General features: G+C 31.6%; 2 protein-coding genes across 2 annotated transcripts; one reads left to right on the forward strand and one right to left on the reverse strand.

Moving 5' to 3' along the window:
* The first annotated feature begins 3,496 nt into the window (after nt 1-3,496).
* Nucleotides 3,497-8,237, forward strand: LOC129314213 (glucan endo-1,3-beta-glucosidase 13). The gene is made up of 4 exons (XM_054957576.1): nt 3,497-3,984; nt 5,204-6,478; nt 7,252-7,282; nt 7,387-8,237. The coding sequence occupies exons 1-4, from the start codon at nt 3,930-3,932 to the stop codon at nt 7,523-7,525; spliced, it is 1,500 nt and encodes a 499-aa protein (XP_054813551.1). The 5' UTR covers nt 3,497-3,929; the 3' UTR covers nt 7,526-8,237.
* Nucleotides 8,238-8,861: 624 nt separating this feature from the next.
* Nucleotides 8,862-11,241, reverse strand: LOC129314223 (profilin-4-like). Its single transcript, XM_054957588.1, has 3 exons — nt 11,014-11,241; nt 10,052-10,189; nt 8,862-9,284 (listed from the first exon to the last, which is right to left on the reverse strand). Exons 1-3 carry the CDS (start codon nt 11,137-11,139, stop codon nt 9,150-9,152), a joined length of 399 nt encoding a protein of 132 aa, XP_054813563.1. The 5' UTR covers nt 11,140-11,241; the 3' UTR covers nt 8,862-9,149.
* Between the last annotated feature and the right edge of the window lie 12,408 nt (nt 11,242-23,649).

The following is a 23,649-nucleotide window of genomic DNA, read 5'->3' on the forward strand; positions in this document are numbered from 1 at the left end:
CTTTGAATTTGTGGCTTATGGATCAAATTCTAAACTAGATCTGAAAATATATGTTGATTTATTGAGGTTTAGATGATTATTTGGGATGAGAAATAAATTATTATGGCTATAGGATTATGATTCTAAGCTAGAGACTTAATTTTTAATTTTTAGATATTTTAGGTGCGAATTTATAAAATAAAAAGAAAATTTTGATAATAGAAATTAGTTTAGAAATTAATTTTTAGATTCTTAATGTTTATTAATAATTAAAAGAGGAGTTAAAAATTTTACTTAAGATTGAGATTAAGAATTATGTTATATTTTTTAATTCTATTATTAGAATTATTTTATTAGTTTCAATAATTGAAACTAATATTTATAAATAACATGTTATTTGTAGATTGTGTTATTGGTGAAGATTGTGGTGGGAGAGAAATTGCAAGAAGTAATTTATTGAAAAGCTATAAGGTAACCATGCTTTTAATTTGTGATTAGTGTTACTTCATGTTAATTGGGTGATTATTAAGAAAATTATGAATTTTGTAATATTATATAATTGTGCAATATTGTTATGAATTTTGTTTGATTATTGTGGGAGGTGTTGGGAGATTTGTTATTTTGTATTTATGTGCCACGTGGTACGTCCCTATTGGAGCTCAATAGGTGGCTTGTAAGGGCTCGGGCTAATCTATCTTTGGCCGGATAATTTAGCATCAAGTGAGGGCTACGGCTCGAGGTTAATGGAGGGATATAAGGATAGTTGTTTATATATATTATAACATTTCTTATATTTTTTTGGAATTATATTATTTTTTATTCCCACTTAGTAAGCACACATTTAACTGTTTGTACACACTATCATAAATTGGCTTTGGTTATTGGGACTTTTGAGTCTTATTATGTGGTTAACAATTTTCAGGAGAAGAGCCACGAGTGACACATGAAGGAGTCTCAAAGGCTTAGTGGCATAGATCCACTATCTCTTTTAGGTATTTGATTTATGATTTATAATGTGTTATATTGCCAACATTAGGGCTTTTTGTTTATTGACAATTATATGAATATATAAATGTAATCATGCCTTTTAAACTATTTCTATTTTTGATACAATTTGGATGACTGTAATTTTAATATTTGATTTACTTTGGATTGGTTAAAATGACATGATTATGAGGCCAAATAACTAGCTTGTATTGAAAAATTGACTAAATTATTTATTTTACTTGTTGGGAGTATAAGGATGGACAAATGTGATTTAGTTTACTTGTTGGGAGTATAAGGATGGACAAATGTGATTTAGCCTAATGGCACGTGGGAGGTAAAAATTTATCTGAAATGTTATATTGTATGAGTTGAAGCCAATTCTAAAATATTTTATATTAAAATTATTGATATAAAAATGTGTTGGGTGGTTATAACCCAAATATAGTTGAGTTAAATTATTTTTTTAAAAAAAAATTAGTGTGTTACGATGAGATTTAGGGACAAGTGTTAGACATGTGGGCTTATGTTGCAAAAATTTTCTGCATGATGTTGTATCATTAAAAAAAAAAAAACATAATTTTAATCCTTACATTTTACAAGCATTTTATTTTAGGTTTTTGCTCTTTTTTTAATCTTCTAAGCCTTTATATTTTTTATTTTATGTTCTAGGTCCCCCTACTTTATTGAAGAATCTTAAACATTAAAGAGAACCTAAAACATTAAAAAATAAAAATATAAAAATCTAAAATATATAAAAAATGTAAGAATTTATATCAAAATATCATAAGAATCTAAAATTATGTTTTTTTTTTTAAAGAATAGGATTAAAAGTTGGATGCATTGTATAGCTATTGAGTTACTGTTGTTTAGATTTTGTTGAGGATATATTTTTAAGTATGATGTTTTTTTTTTTTACCAACGTTTAAATATGAAAATTAAAAATGGTTGCAACTTAAAATATTTAAATCGGAAGATCTTCCCTAGCCTACCATCCATGGTCAGGATCTTTGCTTGTCTTCGGATGCGCCGGTAACAGCCCTATTTCAAATGGATAAGTACAAGATAAACACGTGCGTGCAATTGTTTTTATTTTTATTTTATTTTTTGTATTTTTCAATTGCTTATATTTTAAAAGTTTTTAACAAGAAGAAAGACATGAATAATTTTTTTCCCAGATGCTTCTGTGATTTGTAAATTGAATCACAATCCTCAGATTCTTACTGAACTGAAATTCAAAATACTTGTAATAAAATCAATAAAAAATGAGCTAGTCTATTATAATATAATAAAGTAATATTTAAATTTTTATCAAGTGTTCATGTCTAGTGTAATCGAGTAAAATTGATAGAAGAATACATGTGCACAAGCCACGTGAAGTGCACGTGGAATATGGATGGTCCGCTGTCTCAGGGGGTTTTTCAAAATGAGAATAAAAATGATAGGCGGTTAAAGAAATTAAAAAAAATTACATTTAAATCTCACATAAAAAAATTAATTATTATAAAATTTAATAACAAGTGAATTAAGGCCTTCATTTAATTGTTACTAACCTTAAAATAATTAATTTTTTATGTAAAACTTTTAAGAAAATATGACAGTTTACTAAAAAAAAAGAAAATTTGGCAAAATATCTTGTCTTGAAGGAAAGAAACAAATCAAGAGAAAGGCAAAAGCAAAGAAAACTATCATAAGACTGGAAGCGAACAGATCAGCAATGACTAAATGACGCGGGACAAGGACAAAAGCAAAAAGAACACCCCCCCCCCCCCCTAATTTCCATAATATATCAACTCGATATGAAGCTTTTTGGCATTTGTTTTGTGTTATCGAATACAAAGTGTGGAACGGTTCAGTTTTCCAGTTTATGCGAAAATGGTTGTGAGAAATAGGTTTGTGATTGCCTCTCATAATGAAATATTCGTGCACATTTTTTTTTTTTAAATTGAATTATGGTTGATGTAGCCGGAGGCCCACCCTGCACTCTCTCTAGCCCAAGGAAAGCTTTTGACTTGGCCATCATTAGCATCTACAATCCCTTGATAGCTTCTCAGTTCTCTCAGATTCCATATCCCAGTTCAGTTAATGCATCCCTAATCAATCATACTAGGCAGGACATTGTCGACGGAAGCTTTAATTAATTAACTTTACTATCATAATGTAATTTTTCTCTACTATGTCCGTGGTGCTCCTCATTTTCACATAAAATAAATATTCTCTCAATTCATATATATAATATATTTTTCATAAATTTATTTTGTCTTTAAATAGAAAAAATGTTATAATAATTTTGAGTAATTGAATAATTTTACTCCTAATTTAAATAAGAAAATATACATTAATTATGTACTTTATTCATTACTATGTTAATAATTGTAATATTTATTAAAAAACTGGGAAATTGCTATAATTTTAAGTGTTTCTGATTAAATAATAAATTTTTATTAATATAAAGAATTTAGTTAAAAAAAATACAGTGTGTGTGTATTTATATACGTAGGGGCCAAGGGAATAAATGAAATTGGAGGACGAGGCTCGTTACTCCTTTAAGCTCCTCAACCTTTTTGCTGGCCCTTTCCCTTTCCTGCTGCAGATGGGCGCATAAAAATAGTGAGAAACAGGACAGACATGCCAAATTCCGGAATCGAGAAGCGCCTCTAAACCAAAATTCATAAATAAACCTGAGGTTCGATGGCTTATGCTGACACTCTGAATTGCTGTTCCTCAATACAAGGCCATTGGTCGACTACAAAACAAAAGGTTAATTAATAGGCTAAGAGGAGGTCTCTGTTCTCGAACCACTTGTAGAGTAAAAAGACAGAAGGACAGTACCGTTGCTTTTCTGGCATTGGAACGTTGGAGCTCTGCGGAGTCGAGCAATAATAAGTAGAAGAAAGAAGAAAGAAGTGAACTTGCGGCCCTTGTTGCCTTAGAGGCGAGAGAAGAGAAGAGAAGAGACGGAAATAATGGCGAGGGGGCTCAGACTCATCTTTGCGGCTTTCCTTCTGCTAATGCTTCTGGGTTTGTGCTCATTCCTTCCTTAATCGCATCTACCTCTTTCTTTCTCCAGCTAGTGTATGTCTCGTTGGTGGGAATGTGTTTTGGTTATCGGGCACTTCTAGTTTTCAGTTTCTGGGTTTTTATTCGGGCGATTTTTTGTCTGAATCAGATCGCCGTTTCCTTGTAGCACTAATTTATGTTTTTTGAAAGTTGCTTTTAAAGCTTTCGAACATTGCATGCAAGATTATCGGTGCTCCTTCCCCTTTTCCAAACTGTACTGTTCCTGCAAGATTTTGCAATGACAGTCTTTTTCCACTGAAGCTCAGCTTAAAGTTAATATGCATATTGCTGTGAGATATATGCCCCTTTCTCGAACTGTATTGTTTCCGCCAGGTTTTGCAGTGACAGTTCTTGCCCTCCCCGGAGCTCAGCTTAGCTTCTGAAAATTAAAGTTATGTATACTAAACATGCACATTGCTTTTAGATCATGCCCATTCTTTTCTGTCAAAATCTGAAAATTTTTGAACACTCATACGCACCTTTCTCCTGTAGAGACTTCATGTGTTTTGTTAGATGTGCCAATTAATGGCAGTGCAACTACATTTGTATGTATAGTAGATAGATTGTTTATGGCGAGCAACTGAACTGTAATATTTAGGTCTTCAACGCTAGGATATTTCTTTATGGAGGATGTTTTTCTGAACCTTTACCTTCTATAATTTGTGAATTTATGAATCCGATGAATGTTGGATGTGTCTGAGAGGGGTGCAACGTGCGAACAAACTGAGGAAGGTTTGGAAAATGAGGGCAGAATACTTTCATTATTGAAAGAAGATATATAGTGATCTTCCTAGACGTCAATCCCTTGAAGTGGGTAATCAGTTTATTATATGACATAGTTCATATGTTGAGCCGACCAACCACTTAGATTATTTAGTTTGTATGTAAAAATTAGTTATTAACTGATAATGTGATTAGTTTTGCCTCTAAAGCTCATTTTTTAAGTCGCTACTTAGGAAGCCTGACAATACGTAGACTAACAAGTATGGAAATTTTGATTTGGTTGTATCCACAACATATGCACATGTTTCTTCTGGTTAAGAATTTTAATTTGGATTGGAGTTGCAACAAAAGCAACCCCCCCGGCTTCTCTCACTCTCTCTTTCTCTCTCACACACCCTGCTATCTCAGAGATACAATCAATTAGCACGATTTACAGGATTGTGAAATTTTTTGTCAGATTGTTGCTCTGGGAGTTTTGTTGGGGTTTGCTATGGAAGAAATGCTGATGATCTCCCTACACCTGATAAGGTGGCTCAGCTGGTTCAACTTCATAAAATTAAATACATCAGGATCTATGATTCTAACATACAGGTTCTCAAGGCCTTTGCTAACACTGGAGTTGAACTAATGGTTGGGGTTTCGAATTCAGATTTACTTGCATTCTCGCAGTTTCAATCAAACGCAGACACTTGGCTGAAAAACAGTATCCTTCCATACTACCCAGCCACTAAGATCACGTACATAACTGTTGGATTGGAAGTCACTGAAGCCCCCAACAATGCCTCTGCATTTGTAGTACCTGCCATGAAAAATGTCCTCAATGCACTCAAGAAAGCTGGCCTGCATAAAAGGATTAAAGTTTCCAGTACCCATTCCCTTGGGGTTTTGTCCCGATCATTCCCACCTTCTGCTGGGGCCTTTAATAGCAGCCATGCATATTTCTTGAAGCCAATGCTGGAATTTCTTGCTGAGAATCAGTCGCCTTTTATGATTGATATATATCCTTATTATGCTTACAGAGATTCCCCAAGAAAAGTATCTTTGGATTATGCACTATTTGAATCATCCTCCGAAGTAATTGATCCAAACACTGGTTTGCTATACACAAACATGTTTGATGCTCAGGTTGATGCTATTTATTTTGCACTGATGGCTTTAAATTTCAGAACAATTAAGGTGATGGTCACTGAAACAGGCTGGCCCTCCAAAGGTTCTCCTAAGGAGACTGCTGCTACTCCTGATAATGCTCAGACATATAATACCAATCTGATAAGGCATGTCATCAATAACACCGGTACTCCTGCGAAGCCTGGAGAGGAGCTAGATGTCTACATTTTCTCACTGTTCAATGAAAACAGAAAACCTGGTTTGGAATCTGAGAGGAATTGGGGATTATATTATCCAGACCAGACAAGTGTGTATAACCTAGATTTCACTGGAAAAGGTGCTATTGATATGACAACAGAGGCAAATGTAACCCGATCAAATGGTACAACTTGGTGTATTGCTTCAAGTAAGGCCTCACAAATTGACTTGCAGAATGCCATAGATTGGGCTTGTGGTCCTGGCAATGTGGACTGTACTGCTATCCAGCCAAGCCAGCCGTGTTTTGAGCCAGATAATCTAGTTTCCCATGCCTCTTATGCTTTTAATAGCTATTACCAGCAAAATGGAGCTTCTGATGTTGCTTGCAGTTTTGGCGGGACAGGTGTAAAAGTTGACAAAGATCCAAGTATGCTCATAGCAACCCAACCACCAATTCTGCGTTTCATTTCTCTGTCTTTTTTTTTTTTAACTCTTTTTTTTGTTGTTTGTGTTTGTGAAATACATGTTAGCTCCGGAATCATTATATACCCGTTCATTGAAACCTATGGGCTTTTTCTCTATTTGCACATGCTTACACTGATATGTCTAGTCAAATTGATATCTAACTTGCTGGTAAAAAAGATAAAAATAAAAAATCGATATCTAACTCCGCAAGTAATATCAAGAATAATATATTTTGTTTGACATTGTGGTCTGGTATGCTGGATGCTTTTATAATCCTGCAACATCCATGTAATTGTAAATCTGAGCATGTTAAAGAAACGCTATCATTAGAAAGCTAGTCAAATTGAAAATTGTAACACTAGAAAAAATTTTAGTTTGTAGTTGGGTGTGCTTGGGTGCTGGCTGGGAGCAAGCCTGTCATTGCAACTATTTACTGAAATATCTGTGAGAATTTGAGCATGTTAAAAACGTTTCTGAGAAAGATAGGGATACACGTGTATGGTAGTACTAGTTAGTAGGAGTCTTAGCTTAACAGTGTGAGGAGTTAGGCCTGGGTGGACTATATAAAGTGGCCCCCTGTATACAGGAATTCTGTTGAAGTCTTTCTTTAGCTTCCTGCTGTCATCTAGTCTCACTGAAAGAGACTTAGTAGTCTGTGGTGAAACTTGTTCGATTTATTTGTTTCTTGTCAAAATATTTCTGTAGACAATTTATCATTTATCATCACTTTTGCAGGCTATGACAACTGCATTTACACAAGAGCTGGGTAAGTTCAATACTTGACAATTCAAGTTGGGCTTGAATTATGCGTGCAATTGCCATGAGACTCCACATTTGACATGCATGCCCTCTTTCACTATTTTTATGCAGAAATAACAAAACAATGGCAAGTAACACAACAGCGATATCTTCAACTCCATCATCTTCATGGAGAGAAATAACCTCGTGGGGTTTCAGTTTTCTTCTTGCAACGATTCTCTTCCTTGAATTGAGTGGTGGGGGAGCCTGAAAAGCTTGATAGTTGAAGGGGGCAGCATGATTTGCTTTGTTGAGCTGTGTGCTGCTTTGACTTCCAAGTGGGGGGAAGGTAATGATTTCAGAAACATACATTTTCTCTTGGATGCTTGAGAAAATTATAAACTACTACTTGTTCTCTCTGCTGTTATGGGAAAAAAGATTTAACAGCTGTAGAGCATTCTTGCTGCTAGTTTTTGTATGCCAAGAGATTGGTCGAAAGTGGCAAACATGACTGACATCTTTGGTAATTTAATTTTGTATGCAAGGCTTTTGCTTTTTTTTTTTTTTTTTAAAAAAAATATTAGGGTGCCTCTTCATGGCTACCAGAATATGTAAGCCAACTCCCATTTTTTCTAGTTGAAACTTTAATCTTATGTTTAGATAGAAAGAGATGGAGCGAAAAGCAGGAAGGAAGAGAAGAATAGGAGGTTAAAAAGGAGGTAAAGTTTATACTGTTTGGATGGCTTGAAGTAGTGAGAAAGGAAGGGAGTGTAGGAGTAAGAAAATTATACAGTTTGGACGGATAGCATGAGGTTATAAGAAGGAAAGGAAGTAGATGAGGAAAAAATGTGGGACTCCCACGTTTTTTGCTTCAAAATTTTCTTTCTAAAAAAAGGGGGAGATCTTGAAGAGAAAATATGCTTTTCAAAATTGTGTTGAATGAAAAGGAAGAGATGTATGGGTGCATCCATATTTTAGCTGCATTGGACGTATTCATTTGTTTTTAACTGTGTTTCATTTTTCTTTTCCTTTTCTCGAGTAAAAGTGGTGAACGATAGTCCCAACTCCCAACGCCCTTGGGCGCAATTGTGGAACCAGAAGATGAAATGAAAGAACGGAACTGCATGGTCTACTGAAGTTTTTTTTTTTTTTTAACTCCACAAAAAAAGTGATGGTAAAAAATTTAAGAAAAGCTTGAAAAGGGGTGGGACAAAGTAAGAAAAGAACAGTTTTGAAGAATTATTAGTCACGGCATTATTTTCATTTTCTCTTTGCTCAATTCAATTTTCCTTTTACTTTGCTAAATGGCCAGATTCATTAACTAATTCCTGCATCAATATATAAGCATACAATCAGTTTAAATCTATTGGGAACCCAAAGTAACTTGTAGGTAGCTCATATGATTTAAATATATTTCATTGATTTTTTCTTCTTGTTCATAAAAAATTCAATACTTAATTTCTAGGAGTTGTTTCATCAGGACCGTCTCGTACCTACCAGACAGAGGGCTATCTCTGTTCCCTTTTGGTTGAAATGGAGGTAGTATGTTATTAGAATAAACTAAATGCCACCAACCAAGTAATCATCCATTGTCAAGCAACTAAACGTGATTATCGATGATGAGCCCTTTCTGTAGCGAAATGTCAATCATACAGGAGAAACAGGGAAGAGATTCAGGTGCTTAGCAGTCACACGAATTGTTGTAAATACCAGAATAAAATCAGAATATTCAAACAACAGATAAATGTTAAATTCTCACGTGGTTATTATCTGCAACAACTCCCAACTTAAGGAGGTGAAACGTAGAAGATCTTGGTGCGTGGCAAAACTCAAAAATAAAAAATATGGTGCCAAAAAGACAGCCGTTCGAAATCCAGATCACGGGAGATCCTGGTCTACAGACCCTGATCAACGAGGTAATCTCCCAACCTCTCAACAACCATGTTACATTGTCCAGGAGTGACAGGTTCCTCATAGATGCCAAAAATTAGAGCTTGCCCAGTTTTCTTTATGGTGATGCCTCCAGATCCCTGCCCAAACCACACTCAAAATTCAGTTCCATAAAAAAAAAAAAAAACATACTAAACAAAATATATAGGGAAAATTACTTAACAGCTAGTAGATTCCTCTCTAATTGAATTAGATGTTCATCACACAGAAAGTTCCAAATTTTGGAGAATTTCTAGAGTTTAATGCCGGGACTGAGAATTATATGTCATTACGATGCTAATTTTGAATCAAGAAGATAAGTTACATATTCCCTCATTCAAATGAATCTTTGTTCTCTTCATATCATTTGTAAGAGAATGGAAGAGAGCAATGAAAAGGACAGACAACTTATTTAAGTTCGGAGAATGTCTGCATCAACACGGTCTTTCCCAACAGGTAAATAAGTTAACCGTTTGGTTGCTGAGATCTTGTAGGTGCCGAAGGTAAAAGTCTCATATCATATGTAACGTTCATGATCCACAAAATGTTCTTTAAACTGAGAAAGTCGAAATTGACTTTCACGTGACGATATGGAAGGACAATTAACAGAATACATCCAGTTAAGCGACCACCCACACGTTTCAAGAGGTACTTGCGTGAGTTGATGTATATTGAATCACGCAAGATTATTGTCACTGAAAGGCATGCCGGGGGGGGGGGGGGGGTATTAGCATCTTTTGAAACTCTGGAAACATTCATCAGTTCCAAGGTACGTGTCCTGAACCGGCAGATGCTAAGAAAGGGCGCCATGAATCTTGTATCGAAAAATTTTGCTTTGAGATTGGACAGTTTTTATGATATATTTTACCTTCTTCCCCCGAATGACAGCTCCGGGCTCTCCCTGGATTACCATGTATTTGTTACCTCCAAGATGCAATCCTGTAGGCGCAAGATGACCCGGCTCGTCAAAATCTTTCATGATATTTTTGATTTCTTCAGGTTTAAACTGAAAAAAAAAATGTATATTTATATATATATTACGATGGATCAGAACTTCAAAGCTCAATTGTCACGAAATAAGACACAAATATAGACAACTCAGTCTTGCATCATCAGTCAAATAAGACACGGTGAAAAATTGTGGCGAAAAAGAAAAAAGAAAAGGCAAGGTGAAAGATAAATTTGGATAAAATTTGTGAATGCACCAATCCAAACATCACCTGCATATGATGATACGAATAAGAAATAGGAAATAGGAAGTCAAAGGTGAGATGCAGTTCTCAGAGCCTAAATAGATGGATTTTGACATCCGGAAATATCGATTTCATAAGCATTCGTAAACTCTAGATGCAGAGCGATCAGAACGAGCAACGTCGAGTGGTACAGATAATGAGAGTAAATGAGTCTCAAATCTCTAATGAAAAATCAGCTCAGTCAAACATAGAAAGTAGAAGAGACAATTCAAGAAGCGTCAATCAAAAACTGATTTCGGGAAAATGCATGCCCTTGCAATGATCATCGTAGATCCGGCGATCCTGTAACGAAAAGAGTCAGATACTGACGAGACACTCGATCTAAAACCAATCAGAGATGACAATGCAACCACATTGCGACAACTCACGGGTGATTGGTCGAAGAATGGCAAAGATAAAACAGTAAACACCGAAACAGGGAGGAAAACAGTCGGGACAGTTTCAGAAACAAGCGCATGCACCAAAACCACACAAGGACGTAGCAGAACGGACGATCATAACAAATGAAAACGGAAGGAAACGATTGATCTGGTAAGGAAGCGCAGAAAGGGAGGATCAAAGAGAGAAAGCATTGGACCTGAGGGAAATTAGAGCTCTGAGCCCATACAGAGCCATCGTGACCCGTAATGGCAGCGGAAGCGAGGGTGTGGCCATCACCGACATCGCACATCAAGTGCTCATCTACGTAAGATTGCCAAGACATATTTTGGATATGTGGATTCGCTGGCTCGCTCTCTGAATGGTGGTGGTCTTCAGATCCTTGTGAATGTGATATTGGAAATTCTTTTTATTTTAAATACAAAAGCTTGCGCCAAAGGAAGGGATGCGAGGATGGGGGGCCACACCGTCCCTTTTAGTCGATCCAATTGGTACGCTCGCGTTCCCCTTAAATTTAGGACTACTCTTCTACTTTATTTCTCATCCTCTAATTACCGTATTTTTTACACATTAATTCATAATCAACTCATCGGTCACAGCCATTTGCCACGTGTCAGATTCTCATGCCTCGTTCACTGGCTTCGCTTGACGTTGCAGGATTCGGTTTCACACTTTCAGAGCTCACCTGTGGTGCTAGGCACCAAAACACTGCCATTTTGTAGTGTTAATTTTTTTTTTAAACCACAAAGGTATTATAATAATAATAAATAAATATTATGAAATTATTATTTTAATATTTAATAAATAAATAAATGAATATTAATTTCTTAAAATTTGACATGAATAGTTCAAATAAAAATTTTGGTCTAAATAATTTAGAATTTCTATTAAAAAAAAGTGCTAATGTTTAATACTCAAACATGTCTTAAATGATATTATCTTTTACAGGATAATAAAATAAAAATATTTTATAGTTACATTGCTAACTTTTTTAATATAGTTCTAAACTATTTAGATCAAAATTTATATATAAACTCTTCAAGTTAAATTTTAATAATGAGTTTAATTTATTTATTTATTAAATATTAAAATAATAATTTTATAATATTTATTTATTATAATAACAATAATCTTGTGGTTTAAAAAAAGAAAAGAAAAAAACTATCACTATAAAACGTTAGTGTTTTGGTTCTGAACGCCATAGTTGCGGCATGTTTGTCTATTGGACTTGGCTTCCCTCATCTAAGGAAAGCCTCCTTGCAGCTGAGGATAAATGTGAACCATTTAGATTTATTTTAATAGTTGAAATTTAATTATTTTATTTTATTTTTTTAAAATAAAAAATTATATAAATTATAAAAAAAATTAATAAATCTATTCATCAGTTTGTATAGTCCAAACTTAATTTACATAGTCTAAATTTAATATTATATATGAACTATATATATTAAATTTAAACTGTTCAGACGGATGAACAGATTTATTATATAACTTTTTATTTTAATAAAATAAAATAAAAATAAAAATATTAAATTTAGACTATTTAAATAAATTTGGATTGTACAAAATTATCCTCAGCTTCTCTTGGAGATATTCCGCATAGTTTTGAATGACTTACCCCATTTATGGCAATATTCCTTCAGCGATTCCGCAATTACAGTCAAAATTTTAATATTCAATCTACAGTAAATTATTGTTGGTGAAAAAAAAAATCTACCGTAAATAATTTAGGTTACGTTACGTGATTTTACTCATCATTTGTTGATGAACAGATCATTCCGTTCAACGTTGTACTCGGCTTTTCAGTTTTTTATTTTAAAAGTTGAAACTAGGTGTTATTATTGCAATGAGATTAAAAATTATTAAATATATCATTTACAATTTATTTATTAATTGAATAGTAATAGTATCCAACTAGTAATAAATATTTATAAAATAAAAAATTTAAAAATTAATATGAAAAGAAGATATTCTATAATCCATTCAATATTTTTTTAATGGAAAGCTCAAATTAAAAGCTTATTTTAAAATAAAAATATCTAGATTGCAAAATTAAAACTGTGTTTACTTAAAATTTAAAATATTTTTTTAAAAAATAAAAATAAAAATAAAAATGAAAAACTAAAAATCAATCTATATACTATTTATATACAAAAAATATACTACTTGCAGGTTTAAAATGGTTTGTTTTGCAGAGTTTGTGTATGATATAAGAAAAATGTCCTTAATTTGTTCTTTGGGCTTTGATCCCCTTTATCAGACTTGATCAAAAAAGCCCAAAACGTAGACATCAACCACATCAGACCACAATCCTCCCCCTCTCCCTCTCCATGCCTTGAATTTTCATATCATGCTCTTACATTTTCTTCCTATTCCCCTTTTTCAGATTTGTACTTCTTTCCACTTTCAATACGTAGGTGTCGCAACAAAGTATCATGTTCATAAGAGTTAAATAATTTTTAAAAAAATTGAATTTAAACATTAAATGTTTTTTTAATATATTGATTAAACCAACTAATTTCATCCATTATGTAGATCAGTGACAGACCCAGAAAAAAATAATTAATTTGGGCATAATTTATACTTAAAATAAATATTAATATGTTTGTAAAATAAATAATTTTAAATATCTATTAAATTATATTAATGGTATAAGTTAATAAAATTGAATATTGAAAAATGCATAAAACACAACATTATAATAACATAAAATACTCTCTTTATATAAATATTTTTATATTTATTAGAATTATGTTTTTAATTTTCATTAAACAAAACCGATATATCTCTTTTGTATGGTAGAGAATTTTTTGTAATAAATTTTTTATAAACAATTTTTTTCTTAAATTTTTCCCTTCCTGTTCTTAAAACTATTGCTATTTAAGTTTATAACACACATAAAATTTTAAATAATGAGATAAATAAACTTTTATAAAGGAATAAGTAAGATTTTTTTTTTTAAAGTAAGGGGCAATTGAAATATTCTACAGGGAGCAACTAAAATTATTTGTGATCATCTTAAGTAATTTCTTCTTGAATTAGTGGGGACAATTGTCCCCTCGATTCTAAATGTGGGTCCGTCCCTGATCTTGATAGCTGATGTCTTGCAAGTTCTCAAGATGGAAGCGCAAGAGGTCACGGGGGATGGGGAATGTGAAGGTGGTAATTGTTTTGTTCATACGTTAAATACGGAGTGAGTATTAAGTAGACAGGATTTGTTCTTCAATAATTGACCATGAGCGCCGATGTCAGAGGGGATACATGCGAGTAAACTAAAAAAGAAGGAATAATTATTAAAAACAATACTCTCTTCATTTTAAAATTATAAAACACTTCTAAATAATACATCACATATTAATATTTATTAAATATATTTAATAATCTTATCTTTTTTAAATCATAGTAACTATGAACTTCTAAAAATACCCTACATTTAATATATTAAAAAAAGAGAAGGATTGAAATTAAATAAAAAATATTAAAATAAATATATTTAATAAAACTTTAATATTAGTAAAATATTTTATATTTTGAGATATAATTAAAAAAAAATCTTATAATTTGTTTGAGGGAGAATATTGAAGAGAGAACAATAGGCACAAATATTTGGGGAACATTGCGTCACAAGTAGGGGTGTTCACGGGACGGGACGGGACCGGGACACCCCTGTCCCGTCCCGTCCCGAAAGTCGTTCCGTTCCGTTAAGAGTCGGGACGGGACCGGGACCGGGACAAGATCGGGACGTTCCGCCGTCCCGATAAATGGAATAATATCAAAAAAAGATCTAAATAATAACGTTCATTAAAATTTTAAATCATATAATTTATTAAGTTTAAAATCAAAACAACACAATCACATAAATAACAATAATTTAAAATCAATTATTAAATTATATTAATCACAACTACATATTATAATAACAAATACAAGTAATCTTTATGCTATAAGATTAGCAACAACAGGCAAGTCAAACACAACATCAAATCATTGTTCTTTTACTTTAGTGAAGATGTACTAAGCTAATTACTCTTCGAAAAATAAGCAAGAAATATGTTATAAATAAAAGTTATTAAATAGATAGATATAAGAATAAATTATATTAATATAATTAATATATTATAAAGAAAGATATTGCCATGTTTACTCCATGCCATTAAAATTATCAATATAAAAAAACTTTAGTTTTAAATAAGAATTGCAAGTATTAAAATTATAATTGATATAATTAATATAAGTATAAATTATATTAATATATTTAAAATAAAAAATAATATATATATATAATATTCGGGACGGGACGGGATGTCCCGATAGTAATTCCGTGTCCCGTCCCGTCCCGAACCCTTTTCTTGTCTCGTCCCAATTATTTTCGGGCCGGGACAAGACTCGTTTCGATATGATCAGGATGATACTGGGCCAATCGAGACGGGTCTAAACTGAACAACCCTAGTCACAAGTAGTGAAAGATGTTTATGTTACGGTGGTCCTACTCCTGAATTAGAAAGATGAGGGCGAGGGATTAAAACCTCCATAATCATAACGGGTGGCGTGATTGTTATTGCAATGGTTTCTGTGCCCAGCTGGGATCTCTCCAGATAATGATCAATGATTAAAGCATGTTCACAATCAAATACAATAGTGGATGAGAGAGGGCTTGGTTTATGGGTAATTTTCTTTTTAAAAATTAACAAATTCAAAAACATTTTAATAATTAAAAACTCAATTATATATATTTTATTATATTTTTGGACTTTGAGTCAAAAAAATTGAAAATTTGAATTCAAGTTTAGGGAAATAATCAAATAAATTTATTACAAATAAATTTATTATTCAAAATATTTAAAAACATGGGATGCAAAATATAAGGAGAAAGGGGTACAAAATTTAAACTTTTATATCCATTATATGTAATTTTTCCAAGTGAGGGGTGTGTGTTCACCCTCACTTGTATTTGGCCAAGCGACTGGCATAAAGAGATGCATATTTAATTAAGAGAAACTATAACAATAGGTGTCTTTACTTTGATTTTGATTGTGCTTTGTTTTTAATTCCTATAATTTTATTATGTTGTTCCTAATCCCTTCAAGTTGATATATTTGCAACTAGTTCTATGGTTTAAAATATATATATATATATATATATATAAGGGCCATAAGCCGGGACTAATGAAATTAATTTTTAAAGACATATAATTAATTTTGTCAGTTGGTCATTAATATATATATATATATGTGTGTAATCCAACTTGCATCTTACGTTTCTGTTTAAACCAAATATAAAGGAGACTTTTTTGCTCATTTATCTTTTATTTTTAATCACACTAGGCTAATTTACATGTGATTAACAAGGTTAAAACGAAATTACTCAATCAATGTTAATTTATTATCTTTATATGCATTTTTAAAATTATAGGAACCAATATTACCAATTGATCAAACTAGTAGAACTGAAAATAATAAAATAAAATTACAATAAACTGAAAAAAAAAAACGTAATCAAAGTACATGGAATCAATGTGGGTTTCCCCCTTAATTAATTAAAGTAGATGAAGGATAAAGGTAGTCGGGGGGTCCAGACTCCAGAGGGAGATGTGGTGGAGTGGACCACACCCAATCCAGACTCAATACTATGGACCCAAGCACAGCCCAAATGGCCTGTCTCCCCTCCAACCTCCCCCTTCAATTAAAAAACGGAGTGACTGACGTGATCGTGATAATTAATGTAATTTTAAAGAAATCATTCCATCAATACCTCATTATTATTGTAAGATTTTTTTTACAGGAGGTTCGCTTAGTTTGAGACGGATAATAAATTTAAAATATCTCAAAATATTGGGTGATTTATTAAAAAAAAAAATGTTGGCCATTGGCCCTTTTTAATTTTTAAAAAGAGAATCACGTGACACGCACGCTTTCCTTATGGGGATGAGGACCCAGCTGAAGTTGGCAGTGCAGCTAGCAAAACTACAATGTCAGTACCACTAAATATATCCATGTCAGATTTGGTTGGGGCACGCACTCTCCTCTCCGCCGCACTTGCTTATTTGCTTTCATCAACTTCAATTGATCATTTATATATATATATATAGAGAGAGAGAGAGAGAGGAAGTAACTAAAAAGAGAAGGTTTGCGACTCTTGGGCAATAACATTTGAGATTTTGTCTTTGGTTGGAGAGACGGATAGTGAGAGGATGGAGTTGAAGAGAGTGGTTGTAACTGAAGAGCATCATTCAGTGGGGAAACAAGTGTGTTGTAACAAACCAAATTAAGGCGAGAGAGATGGAGAGAGCTAGTTCGACAGTGATTTTGAGGTGTATATTGCTCCCTCTGATCTTCAAAATTAAAGCCACTCATTTGATTTTTTTTTTTTTTCAAATGAAAGGCTTGGATGTTAAGTATTAGAAGCCAGGGGGCAATATAGAAAGGACAGAAAAACACCCCTAAATCCGTTGAATGATTTTTTTTTTTGGGGGGGGGGACAAAAAGGCTGGGTGGGGAGAATAGTGATGTGGAACGGGTTTGTATTGTAATTTTCTTGTTTCATATTTACAGTGATTTGGATTTGTTAATTATGAATAGAGAGAGGATGGAGAAGAAGATATGGAAGAAGGAGGGATAGCGTAGGAAGGAAACAAAGGGAAGGAACGTGAGAGCACCAGGCTTGCCTCCTCACTGCCATCATGCTCTCTTGCTCTTTGATTAAAGAAAGGATATAAGAGATTTGGCAGCGGTGTTAAGTGCAGAAAACAAGGCGAGATTGGCAATTAGCAGCCAGATTAAGGAGAGCTGCTTAATAATGACGCCGTCCACAACGGCGATCCAAGTCAAGAAACAACAAGAGTGCCAAACCGCCACGAAAATTCCGTTAAATCTATTGGGGCTTAATTCCGCATGAGTGATGGATGACAGCCTCGATCCAGCTGTTTGGACCCCACCCACAGTGGAAATAATCGCTAGCAACCACCGCATCATGTTATCGCCCATTCCGTTCATTCAACACAAGCTTTACATCTTCTAATGTCACCAAACTTCCCTTCTCTTCCCATCCATTCAATTATTCATTTCTTATTTCTCTTTGCATCTTCTTCTTTTTATTTTTCTTTTTTTGTGGTTGGTGTAAAATCCATATTAATTATTGAACAAGAATTGGAATTTTTTATATAAATTCCTATTACAGAGTTTTTGTTGACATGGCTAATAATCAAACCAGCTTAACCTGACTAATAAAGGCCAAGCTAGTTGGCTTCGATTTTGTCATCCATTTAACCCGCAACATGCCTTAATTTAACCAGGCTTCGTTTAATACATGATCCCAGTCTGTGGACCATGCGCAGAAGATAATTGATGATCCTAATTATTCTGTACGCACATATCTGAACAATAAGTTGCATCAACACAAGGTGGAAAAACGTCTGTCTTAACCCAGAGTTTGCTCTTTCCAGTGATGTTCTTCCTGTTTGGTCCTGTAATTCCCCCAATAAAAAGGATAAGCTTCTCTTTGATCTCATCGATGTGCTTGATTACATATTGTGTTACTATTAAAAATATTATATAAAATTTTTTATTTATTTTCAACGACATTGCGATGGATCATTTCCCCCTTTTTGTCCAAGATCATAGTACTAATACAACTCATTTCACAATGAAGTCAAGGATATTCATTTCCTGTGATAACATATTACGAATTTCTTCCCTTTATTCACGACATTTTTTTTATAGGGAGACGTTTTTCTAAGTATCCAATTGATCAACCAAATGTGACAAGTCATGGATTTTTTAAATACCACCCAATATTTTATTTTTTGTACAGTACATATATTCATGTGACTCGAAATTAAGAAATATCTAGTTTAAAAACTTAATACCAATGGCAGAGTTGCGTGGCTTCGAGGGTGGGCTGATGCCCCCAAAATCTGAAAGTTGTATAAATATTTTGATTTGATTTACACTATGACCCTGCTCATTCTTTGAGATGCCCCACTAGTATAAATACAAATCCAAGGAAGAGAGAGAGAGAGTAGCAAAGCGTGTGAAGTGTTGAGACTAAGTTGGAATAATGACTTCAATCAAACAGTAGTATCCCAAAAACACAAAATAAAAATATAAAAAATATTATTGCTATTTTATTTTTTGAGGAAAAGAAACATATATTGTTCTTGTGTATGCCAAGATATGTTTTTTTTTTAATATATATCTAAAGATATACTTTTTAAGATATGATTTTAAATGCGTGATGTTCTATTCGGGTTAAAAAAAAAACACCTGAAATTTTTATATTATATATTTTTAATTAATTAAACATGATTTATGATCAATGGTTTATAAATTTTTTATATTTTGAATTTGAATAGAAAATAAAATAACTTGATAAAAGAAAATTAATATCAATATCAATATAAAATAGAAGATACATACTTATTTTAAACTTCAAGCAAATGCATAAGATTTGCTCAACATTAAATAAGTAATAATAATCATTTAATGCTTATAAATCAATTTTTTTACAATATTAATTCATAAAATTTTCCATCAAAAATAAAAAAGCATGCAATTTATTCAATTTTATAAATATATTTCTTTCAAATAATTTAAAGAGTTATACAAATAAATTAATTTTTATGTAATTTTAATATTAATGTACATAACTTCACATGGTTATATATGTATAATCATTCTTAGGAGAAAAAAAAAAAAAACTTGACCCCTCCTGACTCCAGGTCCTGAATTTGCCACTGCTTAATACTATATGCTGAATGCGGCAGTAGATCAATAATTGCCCGATAACTGAGCTGCGAAATTTAGGCGACGATTTTCTGTGGAGGACGAATAATTGAATGCACTAATCATTTCATTTGGTAGGGTATTTTAAAATATTTAAAAATCGAATAACTTATCTTTGCGTAAATTCCCAATAATTTATTTCAGTCTCTTCTTGTTCTCTAGTCCAAATTCAATGGGTGCGTATCATTTTTCCTTCCCCCTCCCCCACCTAAAGTTGAATTGTTTAAAATGTAATAAATAGAAGCGTGATTCTGTTTTGATGATATATTTTGCTAAGTATTTTCTTTTGTATATTCGAATAATTTTGAGAACACCGCATCGATGTGATATTAAACATTAACTAAATTTTTCATGGAAAGTAAAACTTCATTTAATTATAAAGTCAAGTGACCCTTACAACCAATAATAACAAAAATTCAAAAAAAAAAAGTAAACACTACTAAAAATTAGATAATACATAACACCTTTTATATAATGGTTATTGAAAAAAATAGTTATATAATTAGGGCGGGACTGGGGATTGGAAAGTGGAGACTATATAGCAGCTATATTATCTAACCGTTGTATAATCTCACACTTTATATAGTAATTATTAAGTAAAACTATTAAATATTACATTTAAAAAAAATTACCTAAAGATTATATAATGGTTGTTTATAATCAAGCGCAATATAGTCTTTTAAATTATATAATGGTTTAAGTGACCATTATATAATAACATAATTATTTTATATTTAAATGCCGAAGATTGTATGTAACACTCCTTTTAAAAATAAAGCAAATAATTAAAAAAATTTGTTAATAAATTCATTTTTTATGATCTTATCCTAAAGAGCCAATAGAAGCACACCAAAAGCCTATTTTAATGGAGGGCATTTCTACTCAACGACCTAACAAAATATCAACAAATGAGATTCAACATTGGTAAATGAATACAAGATAATAAATTGAAGAGTTCAAGATGACATAGTAGATAGCCCCCACAACAGTCCAAACCTCAAAAGTTTACAAAAGAGACAATAGGGGGATTATGAGTTAGAAGGGGTTACACAGTCAAAGCTTGAACCAAACTTGAACAACAACACCTGAAGACACCTAAGGATATATATATATATATATATATGTATATATTCAATCTATATAATGTTGCCCTTATTACCTCGGTACATGGCTAAAATCTCCAAAATAATCATGGACTAATTCATACAATTACCCAACCATAAGTATAAATCTTAACTATAGTTAAAATAAACTAACTGATATAGAAAAGAAGAGCCCAAATACAAAAGTCTACTATAGTTAAAAAAGTTTACAAGTATTGAAACTCATTTCAAAATCAAGTAATTCAACTTCAAGTAAAGCACAAACTTTTCAAAGTTAGGGATCCCAAATCTTATACTTAAATACTGTGAAAACAGTAACCAAATTAAATTGGAATAATAAATATGTGTAAAAGCATGGGATACCATTTGTATAAGGAATAGATGGAAATAGATTTTTAAAATTCCAAGACAACACAAATGGGAGGGTCCGTTGCGACCAAATTCTAGTAATTTCATTGTCATTGATAGCAACATGGTTGAACTTTTGACATGACCAAATTCTCCATCTGATATCTGATTAAAATAATCTAGGTATTTACAAAAACCTCCTTACAAGATCTAGCTAATATCATTTATTCACTTTCCAATTTTATCTCATTCAAAAGTTGGACATCCATTTGCAAAATTCCCACATTTTCTTACTTAAATCACAATCCAAGTATCTAATACTCTAACCGAATGCCAAAAGCTCAATTTTACCCCTATACCAATTTGAATGGACTAAAAACAACATGTGCAATACACTACCACACTCATGTAACATATATATCTCAATTTTAATCTTTAACCCCTTAAACTCAAAAATAGAAGGAGGAAGTCAATTGCATTTCAATTATCAAAATAACCAAGTAGTCACTCTGCACTAGCATCCACATAACTACTATCACACTTACACTAGTATTTTGATTATGCTCATTAAATCAAAGTATAATACATATGTCTAAGGGCCCAAAATACAATCAAATCTCACATAATGCAAATGGTGCAAGTGTTATTAAAATGTACTACTAGTTGGCAAAAATCAAATCTAAATACACTTATACTAGCAAAATAAGAGGCCTACAACTGGAAAACATGATTCCTTAAGCCTCTTATTTTGCCAGTCCCTATAATATGTTAAGAGAAAAGTGAAAACAACTACTTAGTAACTAATGTACATATATCCTATATAAATGCAAGTTAATCAATTATAGTAAAATAAAGTAGGCATTTTTAGCATACATGATTCACACTATAACAGTAAGCATCATGGTCACAATAATATAACTAGGTGATATATCATAATACTATGCATGATCACACTTTCATTATATCCTCCTGATACCTCCTACTAAAATCGTGAGCTATTTAATCAAATGAGTTTGTTTATGCAAATCAACTACCTAAGTTTTTCAATTATAAGGAGCCACCTGGCTAATAATATTACACTCACTTTTGAATCACAATTTTTCCTAAATCACACCTTATGAGGTGTCATAACCCTAAATCATTATTCTTGTTAAATAAGTAAAAACTATTTAGGTTTGGGTTCCTCAATACATCATGAGATAGTCCCTCATTGAATAAGTGGGATAAAATAAATGATAAGTCATCGAGCTTCAAATGTTAGCCATACCACGTGGTTTTATATTACTACTACTTTTTATAGGTGAACCCTTACAAAATATGATTATTTATATATGTTCTTTATACTTTGGCAAAATATATTTAATTTGGCCAATTTTAATTTTTGGTTAACTTTAGCTAGTTTAGCTTGCAATATGTTTTATTTGGTAAATTTTTTTGTAATTACTTTAATGTATTAGCATTTTTTAAAATAATTTTGAAGTACTTTTAAATAGATTTTAAACATTATTATATGTTTGAATAATTTTGGTTTTAATTGTATAAAAAATTTGGTTGAAATTGTAACTGAATTATTGGATTGCAATTTTGGAAATGCATGTATATTGTTTGTTATTGTAGGGGTATTCAAAATGCAACCCCACAACAACCAAAAAAACTAAACTAAACTATATAGAATTTATTTTAAAATAACCACTATATTGTTCAATCTATATATAATATAACGGTTAATAGTATGTTGAGAAAACATAAAAAAAATTAAATAAATAAAATATACTTTTAATCCTATAACTTTATATAAAGTTTTAATTTAATTTTTTTAATTTTATGAAGTATTTTTTGTTGGTTTCAAAAAAATTTTTTTGTAAATTATTATTATTTTAAAAAAATTAAACTTAATATATTAACATTTGAAAATATTTTGTCAATATTTAAAAGTTTAATATAAATATTTGTTGAAATAAAACAAGCAGTGTTATGATTCAACGATTTAAAAGATGCTTTATAAAGTTAAGAGAATAAAATAAAACATTATTTAAAGTTAAATGATTAAATGTATAATTTAACTTAACTAAAATTGGGCCTGCTTTTATGACAATTCCTTCTAAATAACCATTACTCCCTCCGCTCAAAAATATAAAATATTGTTTTAGAAATTGAACGTTAAAAAATGTAAGGCATTTTTAATTTTTTAAGGTATAATTATTATTTTTTTTTAAAAGTGCTTCTATTGATAATAACTTTATATTTATTGTAGAGTTTTTACTAGAGATAAATATAAAAAAATAAAATTAATTAAAAAGTAAGTAATTACTTCATTGGAGGATGAGATTCGGTTAAAAATGCTTTAAATTTTTAAATGAAGGAAATATATATTAAGCAACTATATAGTGATTATTCTCATAAAATCATTATATAGTTGACTGAAAGTTTTATTAAAATCAAAACTGGAGATATCTATATAACAGTTTTTTTTTATAAATAATTGTTATATAGATTTAAAAAATTACTATATAATTGCTTCTAGACTATATAGTGTCAAAATATATAATAATTAAAAATCATTATATCTCATATATAAAATTTGTGGGATTAAAGCTTATCGTT

The sequence above is a fragment of the Prosopis cineraria genome, unplaced genomic scaffold (genome assembly GCF_029017545.1).
Source record: "Prosopis cineraria cultivar Desert tree isolate PC_DT_omini unplaced genomic scaffold, ASM2901754v1 PC1, whole genome shotgun sequence".
NCBI classification, from domain to species: Eukaryota; Viridiplantae; Streptophyta; class Magnoliopsida; order Fabales; family Fabaceae; genus Prosopis; species Prosopis cineraria.